Source organism: Amphiura filiformis, chromosome 6 (genome assembly GCF_039555335.1).
Source record: "Amphiura filiformis chromosome 6, Afil_fr2py, whole genome shotgun sequence".
NCBI lineage: Eukaryota > Metazoa > Echinodermata > Ophiuroidea > Amphilepidida > Amphiuridae > Amphiura > Amphiura filiformis.
In genome coordinates, this window is record NC_092633.1 from 3,653,801 (window position 1) to 3,680,839 (window position 27,039).

General features: G+C 35.4%; 1 protein-coding gene and 1 long non-coding RNA gene across 51 annotated transcripts in view; both read left to right on the top strand.

Moving 5' to 3' along the window:
* LOC140154836 (uncharacterized) overlaps positions 1–27,039 on the top strand; it is a 210,216-nt gene that overhangs the window by 146,202 nt on the left and 36,975 nt on the right. For 48 of the 50 annotated variants that reach the window (XM_072177437.1, XM_072177440.1, XM_072177432.1 and 45 more), the window contains 11 exons: positions 1,804–1,875; positions 10,848–10,913; positions 11,472–11,537; positions 11,998–12,075; positions 13,521–13,586; positions 16,042–16,110; positions 21,615–21,656; positions 21,846–22,020; positions 23,574–23,627; positions 25,944–26,077; positions 26,498–26,584. In XM_072177437.1, coding sequence (XP_072033538.1) covers positions 1,804–1,875; positions 10,848–10,913; positions 11,472–11,537; positions 11,998–12,075; positions 13,521–13,586; positions 16,042–16,110; positions 21,615–21,656; positions 21,846–22,020; positions 23,574–23,627; positions 25,944–26,077; positions 26,498–26,584 — 909 coding nt within the window. The remainder of the gene's footprint in view (positions 1–1,803; positions 1,876–10,847; positions 10,914–11,471; positions 11,538–11,997; positions 12,076–13,520; positions 13,587–16,041; positions 16,111–21,614; positions 21,657–21,845; positions 22,021–23,573; positions 23,628–25,943; positions 26,078–26,497; positions 26,585–27,039) is intronic. The other 2 variants (XM_072177434.1, XM_072177461.1) reach the window with 2 other exon arrangements.
* Positions 6,425–7,514, top strand: LOC140154841 (uncharacterized). Its single transcript, XR_011859320.1, has 3 exons — positions 6,425–6,644; positions 6,964–7,101; positions 7,376–7,514. It is a non-coding gene; the product is annotated as an uncharacterized lncRNA (long non-coding RNA).

Below are 27,039 nucleotides of genomic sequence, written 5' to 3' on the forward strand. Positions count from 1 at the left end.
TTCAATTCCCCACATGTTGCCACATGCGAGTTTGGTTGCCGATCCATGCTTGTCCTTGAAAGTTTTTCTCAGGGTGTTCCGGTTTTCCTCCTGCTTCTAAAATCGGACCTAATCCCATATCCCAGTCCTGTCATATTTGGTTGGCATCCCTTTAATTTAGTAGCCAAATGTTATAAATAAATGAACTTAATAACAAAAACAACAAAACACTTGAAATTTAAAGTTTATGCTGAAGAAATTCACATTGATGCAAATAATAACAGCACTTCAAACAAGTCATGTAGTCAAAATAAATGTTAACATTCATAAGTTTCAAAGCACATTGACTTGTTGCAGTCAGTCAGGGAACATAATTCTTACATGAGTTCATTCCGTTGGGAATCAAAATTCCTGTCTGTTTCACCAGGTGATATTTATAGGCTTTAACAAAAGTACTGTAATTGTTAGCTATTGTTGTCATGGCAATGTTATGATTTATATCATTGCCTTTTTTCCACCGAGTCATTAATGTTGTCAGTACCATCTGTATGTAGTAGTACTTTCCAAAGTTAACCCCATGAGAACTACCTGCCGATTGGCCAAAAAGAAGTTTTCATTATCAATTGGACAACATTGTTAGGATAATTTCACCACGCAAAAAAATTGGGGTGAATTATTTGCAAAGCTCCATTCTGATTGGTGATTAAAGTGAAGATATCATGTAATTGACCAATCAGTGGCAATGTTAGTTCGCCAGGTAGTGCTCAGGGGGTTAACATACTTTCATTCAACCAGGACATTAGAGAACATTATTTCACTCATCGAGTGTTAAGTTGATGAGACTCATGTGGGCAGACAAAGCAATCATTTCTCAGTAGGTTCAAAGCGTTGAACTAGTAACATTCCCTTAATAGTGTTGGGGTTGTATGTATCTATGTTTTGTGGGTTGCATTAACAGTGGGTCAATGTAAATGCCCATGACTAATTTTAGATCTATCAATAGTGATCTTGTATTGCAGGGAGCTGGTTGGGCTATTCCAATTGAAATCCATACACCCCACATAAATAGCCTTAGTCTCCACACACGGGGTGTATATTGTTAATGGATTTGCCCATTCATTTGATATTTGCACTCCCTGTTTTGAATATAAGGCTATGTCTGATTGGGCTATCCAGTTGAAATCCATACACCCCACATGGATAGCCTTAATCTCACGCACAGGGTGGGGTGTAGATTTCAAGTGGAGTCACCCATTCAGGTAACCCCATTTGAAATTTTCACTCCCTGTGTGGAAAATTAAGGCCATGTCTTGCATAGATAATCTTTGCAGGCTCAATTTATGCAGTTAGTAAGTCTGCTCTACCTTCAATGAATTTGGGAGACAATTGTTTAATTTAAAATATCATAAGTGATCATATTTTAAAGATGTAATGGAAGAAAAGCCATTTCATATTGCTAAACCTGGCAGCTAAAGAGCTATGCAGTTATCAAATGTATTCAATTCTGGTTCATGAAAAAGTACAAATAAGTTCTCAATAAATCACAAGGGTGTCTTAAGCTGCTTGAATTCATAATAGGTTCAATAGCAGTATTCTTACTACTAATAGGCTGCTAAAATCTTGCGCAAAATAGATTTGCTATTGAATCTGTAACTGGTGTGTATTTTTAACAAAATAATTTCTTTTGCAATATTAGAAAAAAAGTGTATTTTGCTAATAATGCCTAAATTGTGAGCATGTGTAGTTTTATAAGTTCTTCTACTGACAAGCTAACCTAACTATGCTTGCCTTGTTTGTTGTGTATTGCTTTGCACTCTTATATAGCTTACGCCCACTCCCAAAGAAGTGACCACACCCAACAAAGATACCACCACAGCACCGCCTGATAAAGTAGAGGTAAAACAAGCTTTCTTTAACATTTTTTGCATTATTCATTGATTTGTCAATTGGATTTCGTTGTCAATATTTGGACTTGTTGTACAGGGCTTTGTTTCTTCATTTACTTGTTGAATTTAATACTGGAACAGGAGAAGTTAGCTCCACCATTATTGAATTGTCACTCATAGATGAGAAATTATGTACCTCTATGGCTTCACCATTAAGCACTCGATTACAAACTTTGTTTTCAGTGCGTGCATGTATTTGCTATGCATAAGTTGCTAATCACTATATGCACAAAACCTTTATGTTCATGTTTTCTAAGATACAGGTAATTGCTCAATTCTCCGGTGCACTATTCTCATCCCTATGTGTGACAATTCAATATGGTAGAATTTCCATAAGGCTACAATATCTCCCAATTCATTTCTTGAGTAGTATTAAACTGTTCATGGCTACTGATAGTTGTCTACAAGAGATTCTGTATGTTAACACAAAAACACATATATCTCTAACATTGTATGTTGAAATTAATATTCTTAGTTCTCTAGGTTGATAAGGTGAATAAATTTTAATTATTACCCAGAACAGCCATCCCTGGCTTCTCTGGGTAAATATTAAAATATATTCAACATTGTATGTTGTATCTCAATTGCAACTTTTTTTTTATTTACCAGTTGAAATAATTTCACAATATAACATAACAAAATATAACATAACATGTTGGATATAATAACTACAAAAGGATACTAGCATATGAGACTGTAACTCGTATGTGTAAGTTAGTATATAGCTGTTGTTTTCTACTTGCCTAAGATTGGTTTAACAACTTTAACAACTTGCTAGTTAGTACATTATAATGGCTCTTTCTTCATGTTTGTTATAACTGGTTTTGCAAAAGTGAGGTAGGTATGATAGTAATGTAGCTTGTATTAAACATTAAATGCTGTGTTTTTCTCAACATAATCGATAGGTTGATCATGTTCTCAGTTATGTTGAAAGAAAAAACGATCATGTTCTCAGTTATGTTGAAAAGAAAAAACGATGCTGAAATATAGAAAATTTCAACCCATTATAAATCGCCAGATAACTTCTGAATCCATTTTGTCAAGTGTGTGGGGCTTATGGTGGGTTCAGGTACTTACAAGTACATTAGTCTGCAGATTTGAGTCAAATTAGGTCGGGTTTAAATGTACTAGGTGATGGAGTATGCCAATAGATCCAACCTTTCCCCTTCATGCAAGCAGACCAAAATAAAATACAAAATGCTGAGAACTTGACAAGACTTCTCAGTATTGAAGTTAAATTTTCAGTGTGCAGTACTATGTGGAGTTCTATGCTAAATGGATCTCAATGTAAAATGGCAAGATCGCATGATAGACAACACTGGAAACCATTTTCTGGTGTTATAACTTTGGCATCTAGCATGTCGTCCTTGGGCAGGAAAAACCTCATGTGTCATTGGCCCCTGAACATGCTTAAAGCAAAACTTCCTATGTAACTGGTTGGCAGTTTTGTTTTAAACATGTTCAGGGGCCACGAACACAGGAGGTTTTTGTATCTAACTGTACTTTTCATGAAGAGAGAACCATCTGAATAGCACTATGCATAGCGATGTGCGTGGAAAACTTAACATTGATAGTATCTCTGTTCTATGTATAACGATGAACATTTAAATAGTAGGCCTATGCCCTGTATGGGGTGCAGAAGGGGTAAAGTAATATGTAAGATAAGTTAAGGGCATTGTTACATAAGACAGGGGGCCTATCATGGGGACTGGATGGTTCTCAAAAGGTAAGAAATCATTATTGTAACATGTAAAACAAAAAGGCTAAAATATCAGATTGGCCATCTTAAGGCAACAAAGGGGAAACTTGGAAGAAACGTTGCTAAAAGATGAGCGTGTTGTTTCTTCATTATGTTCAAAGTACTGTGTTGGAAATTTTTGCTGTACAAATTTTTTTGCATTGTAAGCAGCTGCCATGAAAACGACAATGCGCGGATATTATACCTGTTGTTTATTGTTCAATGCTAGGAAGCTTGGAAATGTAAACTGAACCAGTTTAATATTGCAACTGAACCAGTTTAATATTGCAACTGAACCAGTTTAAAAATTGCACAATAATGTCCACTTTACGGTGCCGATTCCATGCAAGCTTTACTAACCCAAGATGTTGAACAGATTGATATCAATCTGTATAACCTTGCAACTTGCATACATCTAAGTTCTTAATATCTGCACTTTTTCATTTTATCATACTTTTCTTTCTTTTTTCATTCAAGAATTTGTGTTTATTCATTTTAATTTGGTTATTTAACTCATCCCATGCGTTATGAATTACTACTGGTATGTGGTCACACAAATAAAGGGATACTTGTGTTTGATAAATGTGAAAATATATTAAACTGTTGGAAATATAAAAAGAAATATTGTAATTTTTCAAAAAGATTCCACATTTTGTGAAATGCCACAATACTGCAATGCATTAATAGACATAAAGTGAGGGCAGTATTGCATATATGATCACATCAACATTGGAGGCACCAATGTGACTCCAGTTGGATTCCATACACCCCCTATGAAAGACATGACCATAATCAGTGTGTGCTAGATTATAAAGGTAATGTCTTCTATAGGTAATGTGTGGATATAAACCGAATAGCCTAATGAATGACCATTTTCACATTTGTCATGATTCTTGAAGCTTCGCACCAATTATAATACTCACCATAATAACACCTATATAAATGTATTCACTTTTCTCTATATATATTGGTTTCATTAACTTTGCCGTATTTTATTTCATCATGCACATAATCACAATGCATCTTTTCTTTAGCCCACATCATCAGCACCTATAGTTGTTATGCACACAACCACAGAATCACCAAACTTTTTTGATAATGCTATTGATGACCTGGGTCTTGGTGACTGGCTATTCCCAGTTAGAGAGGTAATCCAATGCCTTCCTCATTTATTGTTTTAGAATAGAAACCCTTGCAGGTTTTAATGATTCTCTTTTATAAAAAGTTTTTTTAATGGATTGATAAAGCATTATTTGCTTATTAGCAGAATTGCAAGGTTATCTTACAGATATTTTTCTATTTTTCATTTAAAATGATATTAGTACAATTGATTTTATTAATGTTAGCATTCTATGGATACAATAAAAGCCAACAAGTGTCACAATCGCAGCATTCTTTTATTAGGGATGTAAATCTTCAGGAAATTTTTCTTCCCTGTACAAAGTATAGGGAAATACACATTTTCAGGAAATGTTAAAGCAGTTTCAGGGAATTTTGCTTCCCTGTACAAAGTATAGGGAAATACACATTTTCAGGAAATGTTAAAGCAGTTTCAGGAAATTATGTCAGTGCTTGTTTTTATCCCTGTTGTATACATGAAGTATGAAGTTAGTTTTGAATAATGTACAGTTTATACACTGACTGCCTGGTCCCAAACCATTCCAGTACTGTTTGGATGTTACAATTAAAGCTCAGCTATGACATGAAACCATACTGCCATCCACAATTATAGTAGTGCTTTAACGTACTTGCTAAAGACACTACATATATGTAGTGAAATATTATGATGATAATAATAACAAAATGCGTTTTGAAACCTATCCCCTTAGCCTACGTCAAGACCACTATCCTCCTCAACAGATGGGTCTGTTTTCAACAATGCTGCTGGTGTCTCAGAATCTCCTAATTCTAATGGTGATTTTGTTGATGACTTGGGCCTTAGCGATTGGATCTTTCCTGTAAATCAGGTAATTTCAGCAAAATGCCTCTATGTTTTATAAATTTGTCAAAGTAAATTATTAATTTTTATACAATTGAATCTGCCCGGTCCCAAGCCATTCCAGTACTGTTTGGATGTAACAGGCATGTGCTGCTGATACAAAAGCGTACGTTCAAATAAATAAATGAAATTTAAATCAATAAATAAATAACAATCAAAGCCCAAGTAAGACACAAACGAATCCATACTGACATTCACAATTATTGTAGTGCTTTGATGCACTTGTTAAAGATGCACCCCATATGCAGTGAAAAATTGTGATGATGATAATAACAAATTATCTTTTGAAACCTATCCCCTTAGCCTCACGTCAAGACCACTATCCTCCTCAACAGATGGGTCTGTTTTCAACAATGCCGCTGGTGTCTCAGAATCTCCTAATTCCAATGGTAATTTTGTTGATGACTTGGGCCTTAGCGATTGGCTCTTTCCGTGAATCAGGTAATTTCAGCAGAATGTCTCCTTGCTTTACAAATTAAATCAAAGTAAATACACAAATTTTCATACAATTGAAACATTTTGTTGGGCAAATCCAGACAAATGTATACACAATTTGAGCCTTTGTCATGCAGGCTGATGGCTTGATCACAAGTGATCTGGTCCACTGTGTTTCACACAGTTTGGATACAATCTCACTCCTCTGGATCAAAGTTGTTTTATAAATAGAATTTTGAAGTAATTGATTTATTGTCATATATAGAAATGTCAGATATTTATAGGTAAATTGATCTAATTAAATAATAATAAATTAAAAACATAATGTCAAAAACAGACATTTCGATATGACATTAATACTTGAGCTTATATTTTGTTTCCACCCTGACTGACTTTCCCTTAGCCGACCACAAGCACCTTTCCATCTACAGAGAGATTAGAAACATCAAACAATTTCCAGTATGCTGTTAGTACTGAAACCCCCAATGTATTTGATAATGCAGTGGAGGATCTTGGTATTAGTGATTGGTTTTTTCCTGTGAACCAGGTAATTTGGCTAAATTTCAATCCTTCAACTTGAGTAGGCAATCAAACAATGTGATTTTAAATAAGGAAAATGCAATTTTACATTCTAAATTTTATTTTATTATTCCAATATAAATTCAGTAGACTAGAAATGGAGAATCAAGAATATTGTCAAATAAAATAATAGTAATGTCAATTTTACCAAGTTTTTATTTGAGAAAATACATTTTACTAATACACAAGGTATATATTTTATACTAATACACAAGGTATTTATTTTATACTAATACACAAGTTATTTATTTTTTCACCACATCCTAACCTGCCCTGCACACACCCAGCCAACTGCACGAACATTCCCATCGACTGAGAGCTCAGAAGCATCTAATAATGCCATTAGTACAGCCGAAACGCCAAGGGGTTTTGACAATGTCATTAATGACTTGGGCATCAGTGATTGGCTATTCACAGCAAGAGAGGTAATTGCTACAGTCGCCTCATTTTCTGTTTAGTATAGGCCTTGAAATTTTAAAATTTGGGTGAAAGAAAATTGGTAGCAAAACCGAATATTTAGATATTTAGAGGATCATTTTAAGACTATTTTCTGTAGATAATGATATTTTAAAGAGTTTGGATACCTATAGCTATTGTTTCGCTTCAAATTTATAGTTTATAGTTCTAAATTCGGTTAGCTTATTATGGGTTATTTATTCACCATATTTATTTTTAATCCTACCACAACCCAACCCCTAGTCTACCTCAAAACCCTCTTCTGAAGAAAGTTCAGAAACTTCTATTTTAGGTATTGAGGACTGGCTATTTCCACACGTGGAAGAGGTAATAGTTTTTTTACAGATCTTTAGCATGTGTATCATGGCATGGACCAATTTAGTTACAGGTCAGAGGTCGTGGCTTACACTGAGTTAACTGTGAGCCATTTAAGACCTAATTTATAGACCTATTGCAATCGATGAGCATACATGTTTTTAACACATGTTGTTCAACTGTCGCAGTTGGGCTATAAATTTATTTATAGAAATACTTTTTATTTTCAAAAACAAATATTAACCCGTTAATTTGGCCAAATTTAGAATAACCTAGACACACTGACTGAGATTATACCCTGTACTTAGGAAAATTAGTCCCCTAGGTGTACAATACAAGTTGAATTACTAGCGATGAGCAAACCCATCCATGGGTAATTCCAGTTGAAATCCACACACCCCTAAGGAAGACATGACCTTAATCTTCCACACAGGAAGTGTGAATTTCAAATAGGGTTATTTGAACTAGTAACTCCATTTAAATTCTACACCCCTTGTGTGGGAGATTAAAGTCTTGTCTACAATAAAGGGTATATGGATTTCAAATGGAAAATGTCAATGAATTGTTACATATTCAAGAAAGCACTGTATACTGCATCATCAAAAAAAACCAAAACATTATTGCTCTTTGCTAAAGATTGAACTGAAGTAGTTAGTTATAAGGAGACAAGACTATAGTTGGAAGGTTACCTTCCAAAAACACCATTTCCCTATAGTGACTTACTAAATACCTGTATTTAAAATTATTTCTTGAAAATGGGATGTTCAAGATCAAGGTTTCTTGAAATCTGCCTTTTGGAGGTATTGACTATGCAAAAGTGATGCAGATTTCATCTCCTGTGACTCAAGGAATTTACAGTTGTATAGATATAAAATATAGTTAAGTATGTAATATAGTTAAAAATCTATCCATGATGTCACATCCTCTGACAGACATCGCTGAAACCCCATCAAAGATTCTCTAATCCTTTCTTTCTAACAATGGTTAACATTTACTGACACATTTCTCTTGTATCACCCGGCATGTATTTTCTCTTAATCTTGGCACATAACATCTTCTAACAGTCCTCTGGTCGAGCTGCTATTAGAGTCGAACCAGGGCTCTCTGCATCATCTAAAAAACGACATCGGGAGGTAATTGGTGTTATCTATTATCACATGCATCTTACATGTTTATGTCATTCATATCTTTTGCTGTTACAAGTATGTTACCAAATGCAAGTAAATGAGAAATTTGTCAGGAGGGGACAACATTTGAGAGATGTAAATATGATATTATTAAGGAACAATTTTATACCCAAAGCAAAGCTGGATTCTGTTCATAGTTATGGTTTGCTGTATCCCAACACATTTCTATTTTGGACTAATTCACAAGTTATTTATTTTTTCACCACATCCACACCACTAATTTTCAACATGAAACATCAGTTTTAGGTTTTATAGAAAAGGTATGGAAGTTCATCTTATAGCATAACTACCAAATAGACACATTTTAAGCTTGTGCCATGTTTCCATAACTAGAGGGGGTAGGGTAGCAGGGAAGGTAGACTACCCCCTCAGAAAAATATTTTCCTTTAGGTAAATGAAGGTAAATCAAAATTTTCTGTTAAAGCAGCCTTTTTGGATGGTCTTTCCCTTCTGACTGAACAAAATTCTCAGTGACTGGGCCTTTGCTCCTCACAACAACAAAACTGGTTACTTACCTTGCAAACTTGCAAACATTTGCCTCATGTACTTGCATTGTGTCACATTATGTTGATTCATACATGGATGCATTCAATCATATCATTATAAAATCATTCTTCTCTAATTTGGATACCAGTAGAACATGAGGGTGCTCTGTATATTGTCCAAGTGGTCCTACTTCAGCTTGGAAAGTTATAGTTGACAGTGAACATTTATTACCAAATCCCACCCTAATTTAGGTGTAGAATCTGTAGAATGTAGTGACAAGGATTCACATTTTTTGTCATGAAAAGAAAACTGTTGAAACTTCTTGAAATTTGAAAAACAAAGGAAAAAATACTCAATAAAATCACTTTATATGTGTGATTTTGTCAATATTGTTTGCAATGTTGTTGCAGAAATTTCAATTTGATGAATGTTTCATGTTCCTCATGGAACAGCCAGTAACTGAAACAGCAAATAATGTGAATTGTCCATAATTTATTAGTTGAGACTCTGATGAGCCAGATACAACAGAATCAAGGTTTGTGAACTTTGATGCATGCATAAGGTGCATGTTATTAGTATTGAGTAAATATAGCCCTTATATTATTTGTATAGTTATATAGGTAAATTTTCAACATCTTGTATGTATAAGTGTTATAATGGAATCAATGTTCTCAACTTCTCATCATCCTTCTTGGGCTGCAGAGCAGGCAACAACAACCATTTTGGAAATGTTATCAATGTTATATGATTTGTCACATGATTAGGAATAATATGTGTATTGTTCATGCCGATGAGAGACTTTATAAGGTTACTGTTTGTCTGTGATTTGTATATACCTGTTAAAAGTGGAATTGTCAAGATGTTTTGTACTATTTTTGCACAGTTGTGTATGTTGTTATGGGTGAATTGTAACTTGTAAAGTTCCATGTTATTGAAAATCATGAAAATGGTGTAGCCAAAAAACATTTTGTGAGCCCACCTTGTAAAAGAATCGTTTGTATCCTATTAGGCTCCCCAAAAAGTATGTCTCAAAGTTTGCCAATGTTTTTGGATATTTTGGTAAAAGAAAATGTGACGGGAAAAAAACCGAATTAAGTCGATTTCTGCAAGACAAATGCGCACCGCAAAATAATCACATGCGGCAACTTTGAAACATACTATTTTTTACCTTATATTTATAATTGTAATATACAGGATTGATCTCAAATCCATCCAATGTACAGGAGTCATGTATATATTATGTGTATGTACTTGTGTGATTTTGTATTTACAAAAATTTATAACATTTCATTGTCTTAACATACGTTCCAGACAGAGTTATCTTTGAAGTCATTCATATTTCATTTCAGTTTTTCATATGAAGTTGTCGATGTCCCCCCCATTGTCTTTACGTACGTTCCAGACAGAGTTATCTTTGAAGTCGTTCATATTTCATTTCAGTTTTTCATATGAAGTTGTCGATGTTCCACCCCCCCATTGTCTTAACGTACATTCCAGATAGAGTTGACTCTTCAAAGTTGTTCATATTTCATTTAAGTTTTTCACATGAAGTTGTCAATGTCCCTCCCACTGTATCCCATTGTGACAATGTATCTCTACACAGGTTGTCTGGTTAGCCGTATAGCATGTTGACGTTCTTCCACAAGTCTTTCGTGGATATGAATGGGTAAAATGGTTTGTTATCGTTCTGATAAGTAATACTGTTGTTGATTTGATTGTTATTTCAGGGAAGTACAACATTAATTGAAAAGACAACACCAGGATCATTCACAAAGATTACCGATACTGAGCAGGTAAGGACTATTATGGGCTTAGTTTTTAGTCCAAAATGGTAATAAAACATATACGGCCTCAGCTCGGCGTGACATCAATAAGAGCTATAGACCACTTGACATGTGACGTCATTGCCCGGCAGTATGCGCGCAAATTATGGCAATTTCCATTGTTCTTTGCCCTGCAGTGTGCGTACGCATCATAGTTTGCTCAGTGCACATGCATTTTAAATCTCCCACCACATTTCATTTTGTACAAGAAAGCCATCGAACAGTTTAGCGGTTCATTCAAGCATATCGATAGACCAGTCCCTCGTCTTTGTTAATTAACAATGATGTTAATGTGGTTTATAGACAAAATGCAAGATTTTACTCTTTATAAAATTAGATTAAACAAAAAAACAAGCATGTAACATATCATAGAATTGTATATCTAAAGCAAATTTGAAAAACAACAAAAAACATTTGTCCTTTTCCCATATGCAAACTTTCATGTGATATTTTGATGGTATTAGTATTTTATATGATAAATATTCTACATGTTGTGACATATGTGTGATATACTGTCTTGATTTACAGCCGTCATCTCCAGTAGTGGTATTGACACCAGGCAGTGACTTCAGCCCATCAGCACCAGCACAGAAGGTGATCAATTATATAACAGCATCGTCTGCAATAGTTCAGATATATTTCTAATATCAAATGTTAAAATAACAAGAACAGAGATCTTACAAGTGACATGTATGCTTAAATGCGACTGCTTTTGATTCAATACAGTCTTTAAAATCTCACTTTTACTCTTCAGTCATGCTCCCATATTGCTTTGATGCATTATACATATTACACAACGTAATAAAGAAAGTTTGATTGAGATGGTTGAAATACAAAATATAATATGATATATCTTATATGCTCAAATTGAAATGAATCTTTTTTAAAAGCACAACATTAATATGCCATTGCCTGATAGCATTATTGAATGCAATATGATATTGTAGCATGATGTACCAAACCAAACATTTTATTGGATATTCTTCCATTTTCATAAAAGGTTATGTATAACATCTACTAACTTGAGTATGCTAACGTGTTGCTTTGCTTACAGCTCTCTACAGCAGCACCTGTAATTGAGATCACTCCAGATGATGGCGCACAAACGACGCAAGAACCAGATCAAATTGAGGTGATTGATTCACAAAACATCTTTTGATCACTTCACATTTTAGTCATTTTTCTTATCTTGCAAATTTGACAAAGTGCACTGTGGGAACTTATTAAAATGCTAGGAATTGTTAACATAAACAATTAGTACTTCTCTATTGAATCACATTGAAAGTGTTTGATCAAATGTGAGGAGAGGCCCGTACCCAGTGGGTGGGAATACGGGTGCAGGAGGTACATGAAAAAAAGACCCAAAAGACTTTTGAGGAGTTAGTCCACAATTTAGATGCAACTGATCTGATTCTCCCCCATTGCATTTTGGAACTCTTGCAGCCCCCCAAATTAATCAATATGGGCATGTTAATGCACTTCAAAGTTGCTAAATAAAATACACCACTTTTCTTTCTCTTACATTGCATTTCCTGATATCTAAAAGCCTTTAACCCTAACCGCCTAAGGGCTTTTTAGGGAAAGAAGGAAAGAACAAAGAGAGAAAAGAAGGAAAGAAGTTGTTTGCTTTGGGTGGCATTTGAACCCGAGACCCTCGCATGCCAAGCACTCGGTCGGCGACACTTTGCCACAGGTCTTGGGCTTCGCTGGCCAGCGAAACCGTGCCTATATATCACTTAGGGCGATTGCGTCATCACACCACGTGGGATGCATGCACGAATAGCGCATATATCAAGTAGTATTTTGTAGTATTCAGGCGGGTTAGGGTTAAGCTTACAATTTACACTTTAATCCCATTGCACTATGATGAAAAAGCTATGAATGAAAGCTAGAAGCACTCTATGAACATTAATAGATAGTATTTTATTGTTGAAAGCACCATAACAAACTCTTACTTTCCAAGTCATTTGACATTTCAGTTTAATAGTATTAAAATCATAAAACTTAGTTTGTTTTGTTTGCAAAAAAATTGAAAGCGACTATTTCCAAGCAATAAAATTGATACATAATGAATAAAATAAATAAATGACCCTGAAGCATATCAACACCCTTATGAGGAACAGGAAAATGACATTCAGTAGTGTATAATTATCTAAAGGTAAAGGAGTCGAACCTGTAGTTTACAGGACGGAGTGCCCATCCTGTTTTCTTCAGCGATTAGGCCAGACTCAACTGTGAAATGTTGCTGTGGGGGGATCGCCACACCTCCTCCACAGCGAGTCTGTTACCTTCCAGGCATTTAAGAATGCTGGTACTCATTTATACACTTGGGTGGAGAAAAGTCCCTTACTCAAGGGCACAACACAATGGCGTCGCCGGGGCTCGAACCCGCAACGTTCTGATTATGAGTTGGAGCCTGTTCCGCTTGTCCACCATGCTCTCTAAAGATAATGTTAGAAATATGCACAATCAAGCTAGAAAAGTCAAACATATTCATTTTTTACACAGTGCGCTTCATAGTACTGATGCAATAATCTCACTATTTTACTAATCAAGAAGGTTGCTGTTATCCAACAGGTCACTACACCTGCCGAGACCATTGTTATTACACCAGCTGTACCTGATGTCACTGATGCACTTGAGGTGAATGGATGGCTTGAATGGCTTGCTCACATCATGCACAGTATCATGTCACATCATACACATTAGAATGCTTGATTTGCACGCTCATGTAGACAGTTACAAAACACTTTCATAGTTTCAGCACTCCATTTTGAATCATCATTTGCTTCTCAGCATTTCATCAGTGTTGGCACCATCATCTGAGATACGACTTTTTCACTTACTTGCAGTTTGACTTCATAATACATGTATTATGATATAATGAACTTCAGCAGTGTTTCATTCTTTTTATTATCTCATTAATGTTCCATAAAATTAATGTCAACCTCATTGTATGCATTTTCAACGGCACTTCAGTGCAGATTGATTAGCCACTAGACATAGTAGCATCACATCATTATCGGCACTTATTCATTTTAAATCGTAAATTCACTTTTTCGGTAAATCCCATAAACCTTTGCGTTTGGATCAATGATGTCGTCACAGCAATGCGCATCGTTACTGCGCACTTCAGTGCTGTGGAAATGCGCAGTAACAATGTTCATTAATGATGTGCACATCGGTGTGACGTCAAATGATGACATCAGAGGTCTACACGCAAAGGCTTATGGGATTTTATAACGAAAATGTGAATTTCATGAGTATATAAAATGTAGTATTTCATTGTGCGATTTCATTGTATGTGTATAACGTATTGTCAGCAACACATCCATTATTAACCTTTGTCCTTTCAATGAGTGTAGATGACTGTGTCATCATTTTCAAACAGGTAGTTCTTCATATTCATCATTTGTCACTTCATAGTATGTGTATGTGTGTAGCCACACTTCTACCTCGAGCCACACAACAAGAATATCATGTTTATATGTGACTTGATCAAACAAAATGAGGGCCGCACTGTGAAATGTCAGATTTTTTAATCATAATGAACTTTTGAGAAAGTCAGGTTAAAGTTGAAAACAATTTAAAAAATAGAAATCGGGTAAATCGGGTCTTGACATTGTCTTAATTTGGCTTGATCATGTCACATGAATCCAGTCAATAATGTTTGCTTCACTTCTTATTACACATTACATTCTGTGTTCTCAGTAGCATTTTGAATCATAATTTGCATTATTATGTGTATGTCTCACAGCAGCACTGCCATTTCAGCCACATGATGTAGTTTTCAGCACCAGATGGATATGTGTACATCTATCAAAAGGATGCACTTGTCGGCTGCTACATACAGCAAGGAATAAATACCAGACTCATCTCAAGTGGATATCACTTCAAACCATCCACAAGTCACATGCTTTAGGAATAGAGGTTATCTGTGTTATATAAACGGCATATCCTATCAGCGACTGCTATATCTTGTTTAGGATTTTCCAAAGAAGTGCCTGCATGTGCAACCATGACTGTTTCAAAATAGCTCGCCAAAGTCATGCAAATAACTCGGAGGATGTGCATTGAATTGGTTTGAATGAGGAATACTACGGGAAGCAGCACCTTTTGTTAGAAGTCACACATGTAACGTGGATAACCTCTATTATTGAAGTGATCTCCACTTGAGATGAGTTTGGTATTTATTTCTAGCTATTAGTATTATGTAAAATAGACACATGTAGCAGCTGACAAGTGCATCCTTTTGATATGGATGCATGCACACATATGTAGTTATCATGTTATCATTTCACTACTTGCATTTCACATTTTCAGCTTGTGATGAAAGCAGCAGCAGTATCTGATTGAGTATAGAAATATAGATCAACTTTGAAAAGAGTATGCACAAATTCATTTTCATTGACCATTTTCAGTACCTACACATCGGCTTTGTTGCTGCAATGAATGGTTGATAGAAGCATGCCATAGATATCAGACATGAGATGCATGTTACTGACATTCATATGCAGATTCTCACGCCATTTGTCTTTCAGCCCAGTTGATCCAGACAGGTTTAGCGTTACCAGTCCAAATTTACTGGCCATAATTAAAACATTTCATGCAGCTTATGCTGGATTGTGTAGAATCTAGTTGTCTCTTGTTTGTCATGTTTATTCATTGTTATTCATTCCTTGTACTTGATGTCCATCTCATCATTTGCATGATTTGCTTTGAAAAACCAACAACAGATGCTTGTGTCATCATCATCATCCTGGTTGTTACAAACAAATCAATTTCAGATAGCTTATCATAGCTATGAAGCTTCAATGTCTGTCTCATCGCTCATAGGCTGTATTGTTGCGAAAAGGCCTTGATTGTCGAGAGACACATAGTGCCGATAGTATATCTTCATTTTTATAAGAAGAGCAAGTTTTGTTTTATTCATATGTATCTGGAATTCATTTGATTGTAAAAGCACCACAACTTATTAAAAAATTCAGCTGATGGTCTGTGAGCTATTCTTGGTGACAACTGATGGACTGTTCCAATGTCAGTCTGCAATTGAGCTTTGTTATCAATTTTAATTTAATCTGTATCCCCTTTCTCACAGATACCAATGACTTCTTCACTGCGGCCACAGCCTACTCCAAAGTCTAAAACATCAGCTCCACCCAAACAGGTAATATAACTGATAGGATTACAAACATAGTTAGCAGTTTACCAGGTTCCACACAATTTGTGACTAACACTTGTAATAGTTTTAAGACAATTCTGATATATATACTAGTCTCGGTCACTTGTGGCTTGTGCTCCTTCTTCATGAAACATATAGACATATTCCAGACAATTTTTGCCCGTCGCACAGAATATAAACGCAAAGTACCGTACATCTACTCCCACTCTAGGCTAGGAACAGCAACCTCAAATGAATGGAAACTTACCAAACAAATTTTGTTAGTGGCACTTATATAGATAGTCCAGTGACATATGAAGACACATAAAATACCCCAACCCCGCACCCTATACACACCCACCCCCACATACACCTACCCCAAACCCAAACAACACAAACCAACATGCAAGCAAACATACACATACATAAATAATTGAACCAGAACATCAAAGTTTGCCTAGATATGATTCAGAATTAAGCCATGGCTGGAAAAATGGAAACCTAATTAATTTTGAAAATAGAAATTGGCACAGTTGTAAAATTTGAAGCCAGTGTCGTATACACACCCACCCCACACATTGTTGTGAAAAATCTGATTTTCCACTAGTGTATGGACTGTCCACTTCCAATCATGATCCAATGAAACCTACGGTTGCTTTTAAATAAATACTAGGAAGTTAGAACAATCAATTAGCTACACATTCATACCAAAATAAATTCATTTTTATGAATGAGTTATGGGAATTTACATTTCCCCTACCCCTTAATTTTGTCATATTTTCTTTATTTTACGCTATTACACATCATGTATAAAATGACCTGTAGAAATTTGAGACCACTAACTACCTAGCAGTGATCTGGAGGGTCCATACTAACTACCTATGGTGTCAAACCTTGTCTGTAGTGGTGGGTGAACAAACTAGGGCCCCATATCAGTCAGAGGTGATTTGAGGTCAACTTGTAAAATAGGCTGAAAATTAAAACAAAAATTGTCTTGCATGAATATTTACTATGTGTGGTATGAACTACCCATGTCTTCCCATGACCTATTTGGGACCGCCGTCCATATTTTTAATTGTTATTATTATTAACAGAAGGAAATAAAGAAAGAACGAAAGAATCAAAATAAGAAAGTAAGTAGAAATACATAACTTTCAGATCATCAAATGCACCTAACCTTAAACATGTTGCACTTATCTTCATAAAAATACTTAATATGAAGAACTTTGTTTCAAAACTCCTTACATCCACTTGAGCAATTATGAGAACACATCAAAAAATCATCAAAAAGTCACTGACATGCGGGGGTTTTCAACAAAAGCAATTTTGAGCGAGATGCTCATTCTACCCAAGCATACCACCAAAAACTGCTTTTGTACTTTTTTTTGATGATTTTTTGATGTCTTCTCAAAATTGCTCAAGTGGATGTAAGGGGTTTTGAAATAAAGCTCTTCATAATTATACTGATATGGTCACTAAAATGACCCGGACCAAAATCACCTGCTCCCAAGTTCATGCAACACCAAACACACAAACACACTGTTAATTATATAACACCTTAATTACTGTTTATTAATTAAAGCAGTATAGCTGTCAATTAAAGAACAATGCAATATATCATACAAGAATCAATCTTAAATTTATTAAGAATTTCTTTAGCTACGTTTACTTAACCAAGTCTGGAGATCTTGATTGGCTGACTTTCTGATGAGATTCCATTGATGGTCTTAGTTCTTGATCAAAGATCTGGCAATGTCCAAGATCTTGTCTATCCAAGGTAAACCCCTGGTTTACCGCAGTAACATTCCAAAGTCCTTAACTATATTTTCACTATCTTAGCTGCTATACTAATGTTCCCCAAATGGTCTTCTATGTAGACCATAAGCTCCTCGCTCAGAGACCTCTTGAGCAAGCTTTCTGCTCCACTTGACAGACAGATAGCACATTATGTTAGTCCAGCAAAATGTCACAGTTCGTTGATGGAGATACTTCATTCTGCCGCTTCTTTGAGTCGACAAAAAATCAAGCACTATTGGCTCTACTACCGCCTGGTACTGAAGTTTGAAGACTTCACACAATAATGGTGACTTTGTACCAATACTGGCTAACATAAGTTTGAAAGAGTTCCCTCTTATAACTCTAGACTGCTGTGCCAATCATTTCCAATCCAGGCCTTTTATATCAGTTTTCACCATTCCAGAACAATCTTAACTATTTATGACATATAACAACATTTAATCATCCCATATATTGCACATTACATTTTTTCTTAAAATAGATTATTACATCACCACAAGCCAATCAGACTCTTTTAGTCAGTATACATCAGTTCTAAAAATAACACATATTACAAAAAATAACAAATAACATAAACCAATCAGATTTATTGTGTACTGTACTGTACCATGATTACTGTAATACAGCTCAACTTACCGTACTTTTCCTAACCAGACAATCCATGCCAAAATTGTTACTACACCTTTACATTTCATCGAATCTCTTTTTGATGTCTGTCATTTTGAACATCACACTTGAAAGATGTATGCTATGTAGAAACTTCATTTTGCAATTTCATAATTTGCATATTATTAGCATATTTGCAAGAAAAAACATGAAAATCAATAAATACCTATATTTTTCACAATTTCAATATTTTATTAGAAATTAAGCATGTAGGCTGTTTGTTATGACTTGATGAATGAAGCTGTTAAAACAGATTTGGATATTTTTGCTTATTTTTCCTTTTTTGCCCCAAAATGTGTAAAAATCTAAATTTTTTGGATGGCCTATATTTTCTTTGAATATTTATAAAATTTCTTAATTTAGGTATAATACAGTGCAGAAAAAGATGTCAAAAAATCTGTTAAACAGATTTCCAATAAATTGTTCCATTTTCCATTTTGGGTTAAATACTCAATTTTCATGCGGGATATTTGAAACATAAAATGAAAACATGTCCATTGCACTTTTTCCTCGAGATGTACTATAATATCAAGGTTACGGATATATTATAATCCCTTCTTATCTTCACTGATGCATCAGATACCTATTGTTATGAATGATCAATGAAAAGGTTCAGAACTGGGCTACTAATGGTCTGTCAAGTATCTATAGTTATTTTCATGACTGTGTCAACTCAAAAATCATGCAAGGTCGAATGTAGGAAAAGTATGATCAAGCTCTTGAGCTGTAGCACCACCATTTACTTACTACTGTGGCCTTAAGGGCTCTAGAATGGCGTTTATTTGCGTTTCGACAGTATTTTTTGTGGGACATGAGAGCACCTCAGACCTATCGAATTGCATTCTGAATACGAAGCATGTCTTTCTGATATCAAATAATTTTCATTTTTGAAAATCACAATATAATACAAATTTTATGACAAATTATAAAAAATTGATATTTTTCAAATTTTTGATATATAACAGTCCTCGAAGTAAATTATATAAATCTAATGATATATTCTTAAAGTGTATGTAGCAGGGAGGAAAAGCCGACGGTCAATTGAAAAATTTGACCTTTCATATTGAAGATATGGATTTTTTTTGCAAAAAGACCTCAATTTTTTTTTGTGTTTTGGGGAAAAAATCCATATCTTCAATACGAAAGGTCAAAATTTTCAATTGATCGTCGGCATTTCATCCCAGCTACATACACTTTAAGTATAAATCATCAGATTTATAAAGTTTACTTCAAGTGCTGTTAAATATCAAAAATATCAATTTTTAATGATTTGCCATAAGATGTGTATTAAATTGCAATTTCAAAAATGAAAATTATTTGATATCAGAATGACATTCTTCGTATTCAGAATGCAATTTGATATGTCTGATGTGCTCTAATGTCCCAAAATAAATACTGTCCAAACGCTCATACCACACCCCTTAATGACTGTTCTGGAAGGTTCTGGGGAGATGATGATCATTCTTAAGTTTCCATTAAATGTATGATTGCATGTTACTATCATTTTCCATATGAGTTTCAAGAATATTCCATTAATTAACAAACCTATAGAGATCAATATCAATACAACTGAAAACTAATATCTGATGACAAAATGTATAACTTTTAATAAATATTATGGATTATTTTGGGGCACATAACAATACTCACAGAATGAAAATAATAATTGCATGTATACAATATGATAAATTCATTCACAGTATAATAAATAGGCATGTAAAGATGTCACAAGAAGCAACTCGGCCATTATAAATATACCTGTATTTTTAAAACTAATTATATTTGCCATTTGAAAATACTAGGAGAGAACAAATTAAAATACGGTAATTTTGATGCCTCAATTGTTACATTTGGCCAAGTATTGTGGTCTCGGTGTAAGTTTGAAGGGGGCAATTCCCCATATTATCATTTTTGCAGTAATTGTATTGATTTGAATTCAGTGGGAATATAATGGCAGTTTTACATGCTATAATTCCCAAAATAAAATTTCAACTTCCTAAAAACCAACCTATCCCAAAAAGGAAATTGCCCCAGTAAATGATGTATTATTTCACCTTTTTGGGCTTAAATAAAAATAATGCCACTGGGAGTTTATCTTTGCCCCTCAGACAACTGACCCTGATATGCCACTGAACATGCAAAATACTTGGACGCCCTCAAAAGGATTTTTACAAAGACCACACTGGGGATCAGTGTATTTCCTCATGTTTGTATGCGGAAATACATGAGATTCGGTTAACGTCAGCATGTGAAAATGCACATGCATTGATGTATCACCTCATGTATTTATAAGTGGATTAGTGAAATTTTGCATGGTTTTGTTTTCCATAAATTCATTAGAATTGGCGAATGTCCGCATGCGTAAATACAGGCAGACTGGTTAATTTCCACATGGAGAAATATATGTGGATTGGTGTGCACCGAATTCAGCCCTAAAATACCTCAGATCAGATCATGTCACATGTTATAAAGTGTCACAGATTGTGGACCAATCTGACAATCTGTGTAAGCCTGCATAGAAATTAATTTAATAAATTCAAAAACAAGCACAAAAAATTCCTTATGAAAATTACCAATCTGACAATCTGTGTAAGCCTACATAGAAATTAATTAAATAAATTCAAAAACAAGCACAAAAAATTCCTTATGAAAATTACCACTGTTACAATACCAGACATAATGACCTTATCTGCATGCAACCCCTTGACTTATTTTGAGATACAATACAAGTGTAAGCGAACACAACAGAATTCCTATATTGTGGCCACCTGTACAGGTACACCATCACCAAGGTACCTGACGGGTACACACAGAGTACCTACACTGGTATTCTGTTGCTACTGAACAGCACCCACCAGCAGATTACCTGTGGAGTAGCAGCAAAGTACCTGTGTCGGTACTTTGTGTGTACCTGTCAGGTTGGCAATGGTGTACCTGTGCAGGCGCCCGCAATAGGAATTTTGTAGTGTAGTGCATGCTAAAAGTAAAAAACTTATTGTATAGTATGATGCAATGATAATGAGCTGTTTTATTATTAAATCTAACAGCCTGGCAAGACTTCGCAACCAGGAGGAACAGATTTAGAAATTGTAAGTTGACATCATGAATTTTGTATTTAAATTTAGCCAGCAATGGGATACACAGAAATACAGAAAACAATATCTGCCACATTTATTAAAAATAAAAAATAAATGATTTCCTCAAATTTTATTTGTTTACAACTAGGATAAGCATGCCATACTAAGAAGGAATTATTATGACCCTCTTTTTTTCCTCAGCTAACTGAGCCCCCTGCAACAGCAGGACCACCCGACCAAGTTATTGGTACACCTAGGACCATAACAGGTAGGCCTGGAATCCCAGGGATACCAGGCGCTAAAGGTGAACAGGGAATACCAGGAGAAGACGGATCCTCCGGAGATCATGGAGCACCTGGTGGCACTGGAGATCCAGGTGATTATGCTTATAGTGTTCATGAAAAATAATTTTTTTGGTCAGGTCTGTGAGCCTATTTACTCGCTAGCAAACTGTTGTTAATTTCAGTAGATTATTTGAAAGAACTAATCCTTTTTTTTTCAGGTATATTTTATGTTTGCAAATCTAGCAATCATTCCATCCTCGTAACATAAAAAGTTACAAATGCAGTAGTTCAAGTTGCACCAAATCTGTAAATAAATGAGCAGTTAGTCCCCATATTTTACTTATCCTTGCTTTCTACCCAATCACATTAAGAACTAGCAAAAATAGGCTAAAATGCTCTTGAACACTTATTATTTGTTTAAAGCTGCTTTGGTTTTGCTGCAATCAGGTTTTTTTTCTCCAAAGAATCTAGATGGTAATTTTTTAGTTTTGTTTGGCATTACCTTTTCATTCTATATATCTTGCTATTTGGAGTAAAAAGGTAAAGTAAAGGTAAAGGAGTCGAACCTGTATTTTACAGGACGGAGTGCCCATCTCTCTTTAGCGATTAGGCCAGATAGCTCCACCGTGAAAATATTGCTGTGGGGGATTGCCACACCTCCTCCAAAGCGAAACTGTTACCTTCCCAGCATTTAAGACTGCTGTACCCATTTACACACCTGGGTGGAGAAGAGTAACCAAGATAAAGTGCTTTACTCAAGAGCACAACACGATTGTGTCGCCAGGGCTCGAACCCGCAACCCTCCGATTATGAGTCGGAGCCCGTTCCGCTTGGCCACCGTGCTCTCTGGAGTCAAAGTAGTAAAAGTAGAAAAGCTTAAGAAAAGCTTCAAAAGCCACAATAATTTGCTTTTTGTTGTGATGTTTTGCAAATCTTACAAACTGTGTAGGTGTTTTTTATTATGTTAGAGCTTGCTTGTATGGTGAAATGGCATTAACTGTTATATGTTATCAAGTAAATTTGTTTCTTCAGCCAGCAAATCTAGCTTCTGAATGTAATAGATTTTGTTTTGTTTTATGCTCTATGTTAATTTCATTTTCTAGCCAATAATTTTGCATTCGCTCTTCAGAACCTTAGTTACTTGAACAAATACCTATAGTTGCTAAATCATCAGTTTGAAAATATTCTGAATTTCTGGGTGTGGCAATTTCAATTCACTACAGACTGCTAACCAATTAATTAACACCCACATGGAACCAATTTTCTCCAAGACTCAATGCCAACACCCTCAGCTAAAATTCGCATTCATTGGCATACACTAGTGACATTGTTGGACCCTCGTGTCACATTGATGGCCACATCCACACCACACTTACGTGTACTCTTTATAAAATTGGTCCTATTGGTATTTTCTGATAACTGGGTTAGCAGTGTGTTTTGAAGTTTTGAAATGGGATGGGACAATAAGATGACACTTAGCAACACATAAAGATAGCTAATAGTCTGCTAGAAAAAAAAAGTGTAAAAATTGATTGGTTTTGTTTTTGCACTGTAGTGAGTTTGCATAATGTATTATTTTTGTTGACCTGTTAATGCCACCCTTGCTTTCCCTATTCTGCATGGCATATGTGTGAATAATTTGTAGGTCGTCCAGGTCAACCTGGGGTCAAAGGTGATAGGGGACATAAAGGTGAAAAAGGTAAGTTGATGAATATGCATCATGCATCTCTCATCATTGGTGTCTTCATCTAGCATCATATCGTCATTTCCCATATCTCATCATTTTTTTCTACATAACAAAGATAAAAGTTTCCAAAGTTCAAGTTGGCAAGTTGGTTTTGATGGGAAATGTATCACTGGGCCTACATTGATAGCGATGAAATTGTATCGTCAGCATCTGGCCAAGTCAGTAGCTGGGCATTGATAGAAGTACAATGTGCAAAATACATACTGTCCTCATTTGGGATAATAACATTGAACTTTGGAAACTTTTATGGAATCCAAGGCCATAAAAAGCTCATGTAAGGCTATCTTATTTGGAAGGTAAGTAGACAACATTATGAAGCACGGGTGGAATGAATCATTTCCTATGTCCCACTTTTAAACAACTGATACAGTGAGGATAGGCTCAATACATGCAATGGTTTCCCATCTGCTATGATATCATATTTGAATGTTGTGTTTTCATGATTGTTTTCATCCAACACCTTGCATGCTGTGTTTGTGATGTTCTTGTGTTGTCATGTCATATGTAGTAGTTGTTTGTCATACGTGCTGTCTGTATCACTTATCATTTCCATTTCAGGTATATGTGATTGCACCTTATCGCAAATATTTGTTGATTGTGCATGGTTGTGTAAGGGGCTGATTATAGCAATTGTCTGTCCAAGTGTTTGCCGGATATATGCCCCCCCCCTCCCTTCACAACAGTATTATTGTGATATGATAATTCCAAAATTCAGTTGAAATGTATTAAATATCGTCCCTTCTTCCCCAAGTTACTAAAACCTCTTGTAAATATTCAAATATTTTGCCTGTTCCATTGGTTCAATTAATCTCATTCAGTACCGCCAACAAAGGGGTTAAAAGGTACATTACTCCTGGAATGGTGTCTTGGGGGGCCTGGGCCTGGGGTTTTAGAGGGCCTGTAACAAAGTAAAAAAGAATACCTTAATGGGCCCGTAAAAGCAAAGGCAAAAATGGCACTAAAAAAAGGTAATAACAATATGGTTAAAACTAAAAAGTTTGAAAAAAATTACACCCCTGCCCGACTTTTTAGAATCTCAAGTGCCCTTGCAAAAATATTTGACATCAATAATTAACCATTTTAGTCTGCAAAAAGGGCCTGTGTGTTCATTTTACCCCCGGGCCCGTAATGGCTCTCAGTGGCCCTCGTCCCATGTCCCATTTTCTTCTCTTGGACAGATAATTGCTATTGTGGCCAACTCTTTGTAGGATACATTGTGGTGTGTAATGCATGCACTTTATGTTTCATGAATGTTGCACCTGTTGCATGGTGGTTTGAAATGTAATCAAGTAAATAGGTCAAAGTGATGAAAACAAAAAAATTTCATCCTCTGAAATATCAATTTGTAATTTGGTTGGTTAAAGCAGGCAACACTAACACATAAACCATACCATTGAGAGGTCATGGGATGGTTTGAGTCCAGATTTAAAATTACAATATGAATGGTTAAATATGTTACAATTTCAAAAAAAGCAATAGTTTATCAAGTTTCTGACTGGAACCGGTTGAATACCAAAAAAAAAATGAAATCAAGGACATACTTATATAACTGGTTCAACTCCATTGCTTTAGCTCCTTAGTCCAACCTATAAACAGTAGATCTACTGTGCTGTAAGGATAGAAGATGAATGATAATTAAATTATTCACTCCAATTCTGTCAGAAGATGAGATCTAATTCCCTTGTACCTCTCAGTAAAACTGTACGATCTCCATGAGGTAGAGGATATATATTGCCAAATTGTCCTGCTTGTTTTTACTTTTGATTTGGCTTAGAGCATGATTTGCCTATTCCATTGAAATCCATACATCCCCTGTGGAAGACATGGCCTTTAAACTCCCACACAGGAAGTGTAGATTTCAAATGGAGTCACTCATTCAGGTAACCCCATTTGAAATTTACACTACCTGTGTGGAAGATAAAGGTTTTGTCTTCCATAGGTGTGTTTAGATTTCAACTGGAATAGCCTATTGGGTTGACCTATGCTACAGGTAAATTAAGTGTTTCTTGGCCAAGTTTGAACATACCTGTTGCATCCATGTAGCGTACTAAAGGTGTACGCAATGTAAGGCGTGCGCATGCTTTCTTCTGTCCTGCGCTATATGCATGTGTGTTTATGGCAGAGCCACTAGCGTTCCGAGTGTTCGAGCTTGGCCAAGAATTACCTAAATTACCTGTAGGTTTTAACTGCTTGCAAGAAGACCATTGGCAAAAAATTTGAATCAGGAATAGGCATTGTCGAATAACTATTTGTTTATTTTGCTATTAGGTGATTTGGGAGATCCAGGTCCACTGGGTCCAGAAGGACAGTCTGGATTACCAGGTGTAGCTGGTCCACCTGGAGAGAAAGGAGATAAAGGAGAAACAGGAGCTATTGGTCCACAAGGACCTGTCGGAGAGAAGGTAGGGATTTCTTAAAACTGCTATTACTAGCAGGGATTAGGTCTACCTCTTCTTTAATCTAAAAGATAATTAACAGTCATTTGTTTTCATATTTCTGGTTGCTGTATGTAAATCGAAGGCTGCTATATATAGTATGGATGTTTTTTCTTGGACATATTGTCAGCTGTCACGTTTTCGGTTCTGCTCTGCAACTTTCGGTTTTTGGCTGCAATTTTCCACTCAAGCAGTTAACTTTATTTTGCACAAAGTCGCTGCGGAAAATTTTCCACTGTGCAATCGAAAAATGTCTGTCAGATAGTGGATAATACACTGGCCTATATAGGCCTATTCTCTGTTAATGTCAGCCAATGGAATAATTATAACCCTGATGTTTTACAGTATTGTATCAGTAATCATTATGTGTGTTATCTACCTATTCAGGGTGAAGATGGTCGAGGTTTCCCTGGTCCTCCTGGAGTACTACCAACATTCAGCCCAGATTTCATCAATAGTTTAGTTGGTGTTAAGGTAAGTAACAGAGATATTCTATCAGGAGATGTCCACAGTTAACCTATACACTGCTGGCCAACCTGTACATTTCATATATGAGACGCAGGTTAAAAGGTAGATATTTTCACAACTGCGCAAGATTCCGTTCCCCAGATGCTGGGAGTAAAGTCCGACAAAATTTACACAGAAGTTTTTCCAGTTGTCAACCATAACATTGTTCAATTCAGTTTTATTTCATCAAATTCCATCCATACAAATAATTACGTATAAAAAAGTTTTAATAAACATCGTATAATAATGAGCAAAGTAAAGCAAAAAAAAACCAAAACATTGATGGACTGAGGGTGTAGTTACAGAATTATGGGACATGCTAATGAGATAAGATGAATTTTGATGACAATGAATGTTACTAAAAGATTTGTTTACAAAAATAGATATATTTGTGTATATTCTCAGTCATCCAGGTATATAAA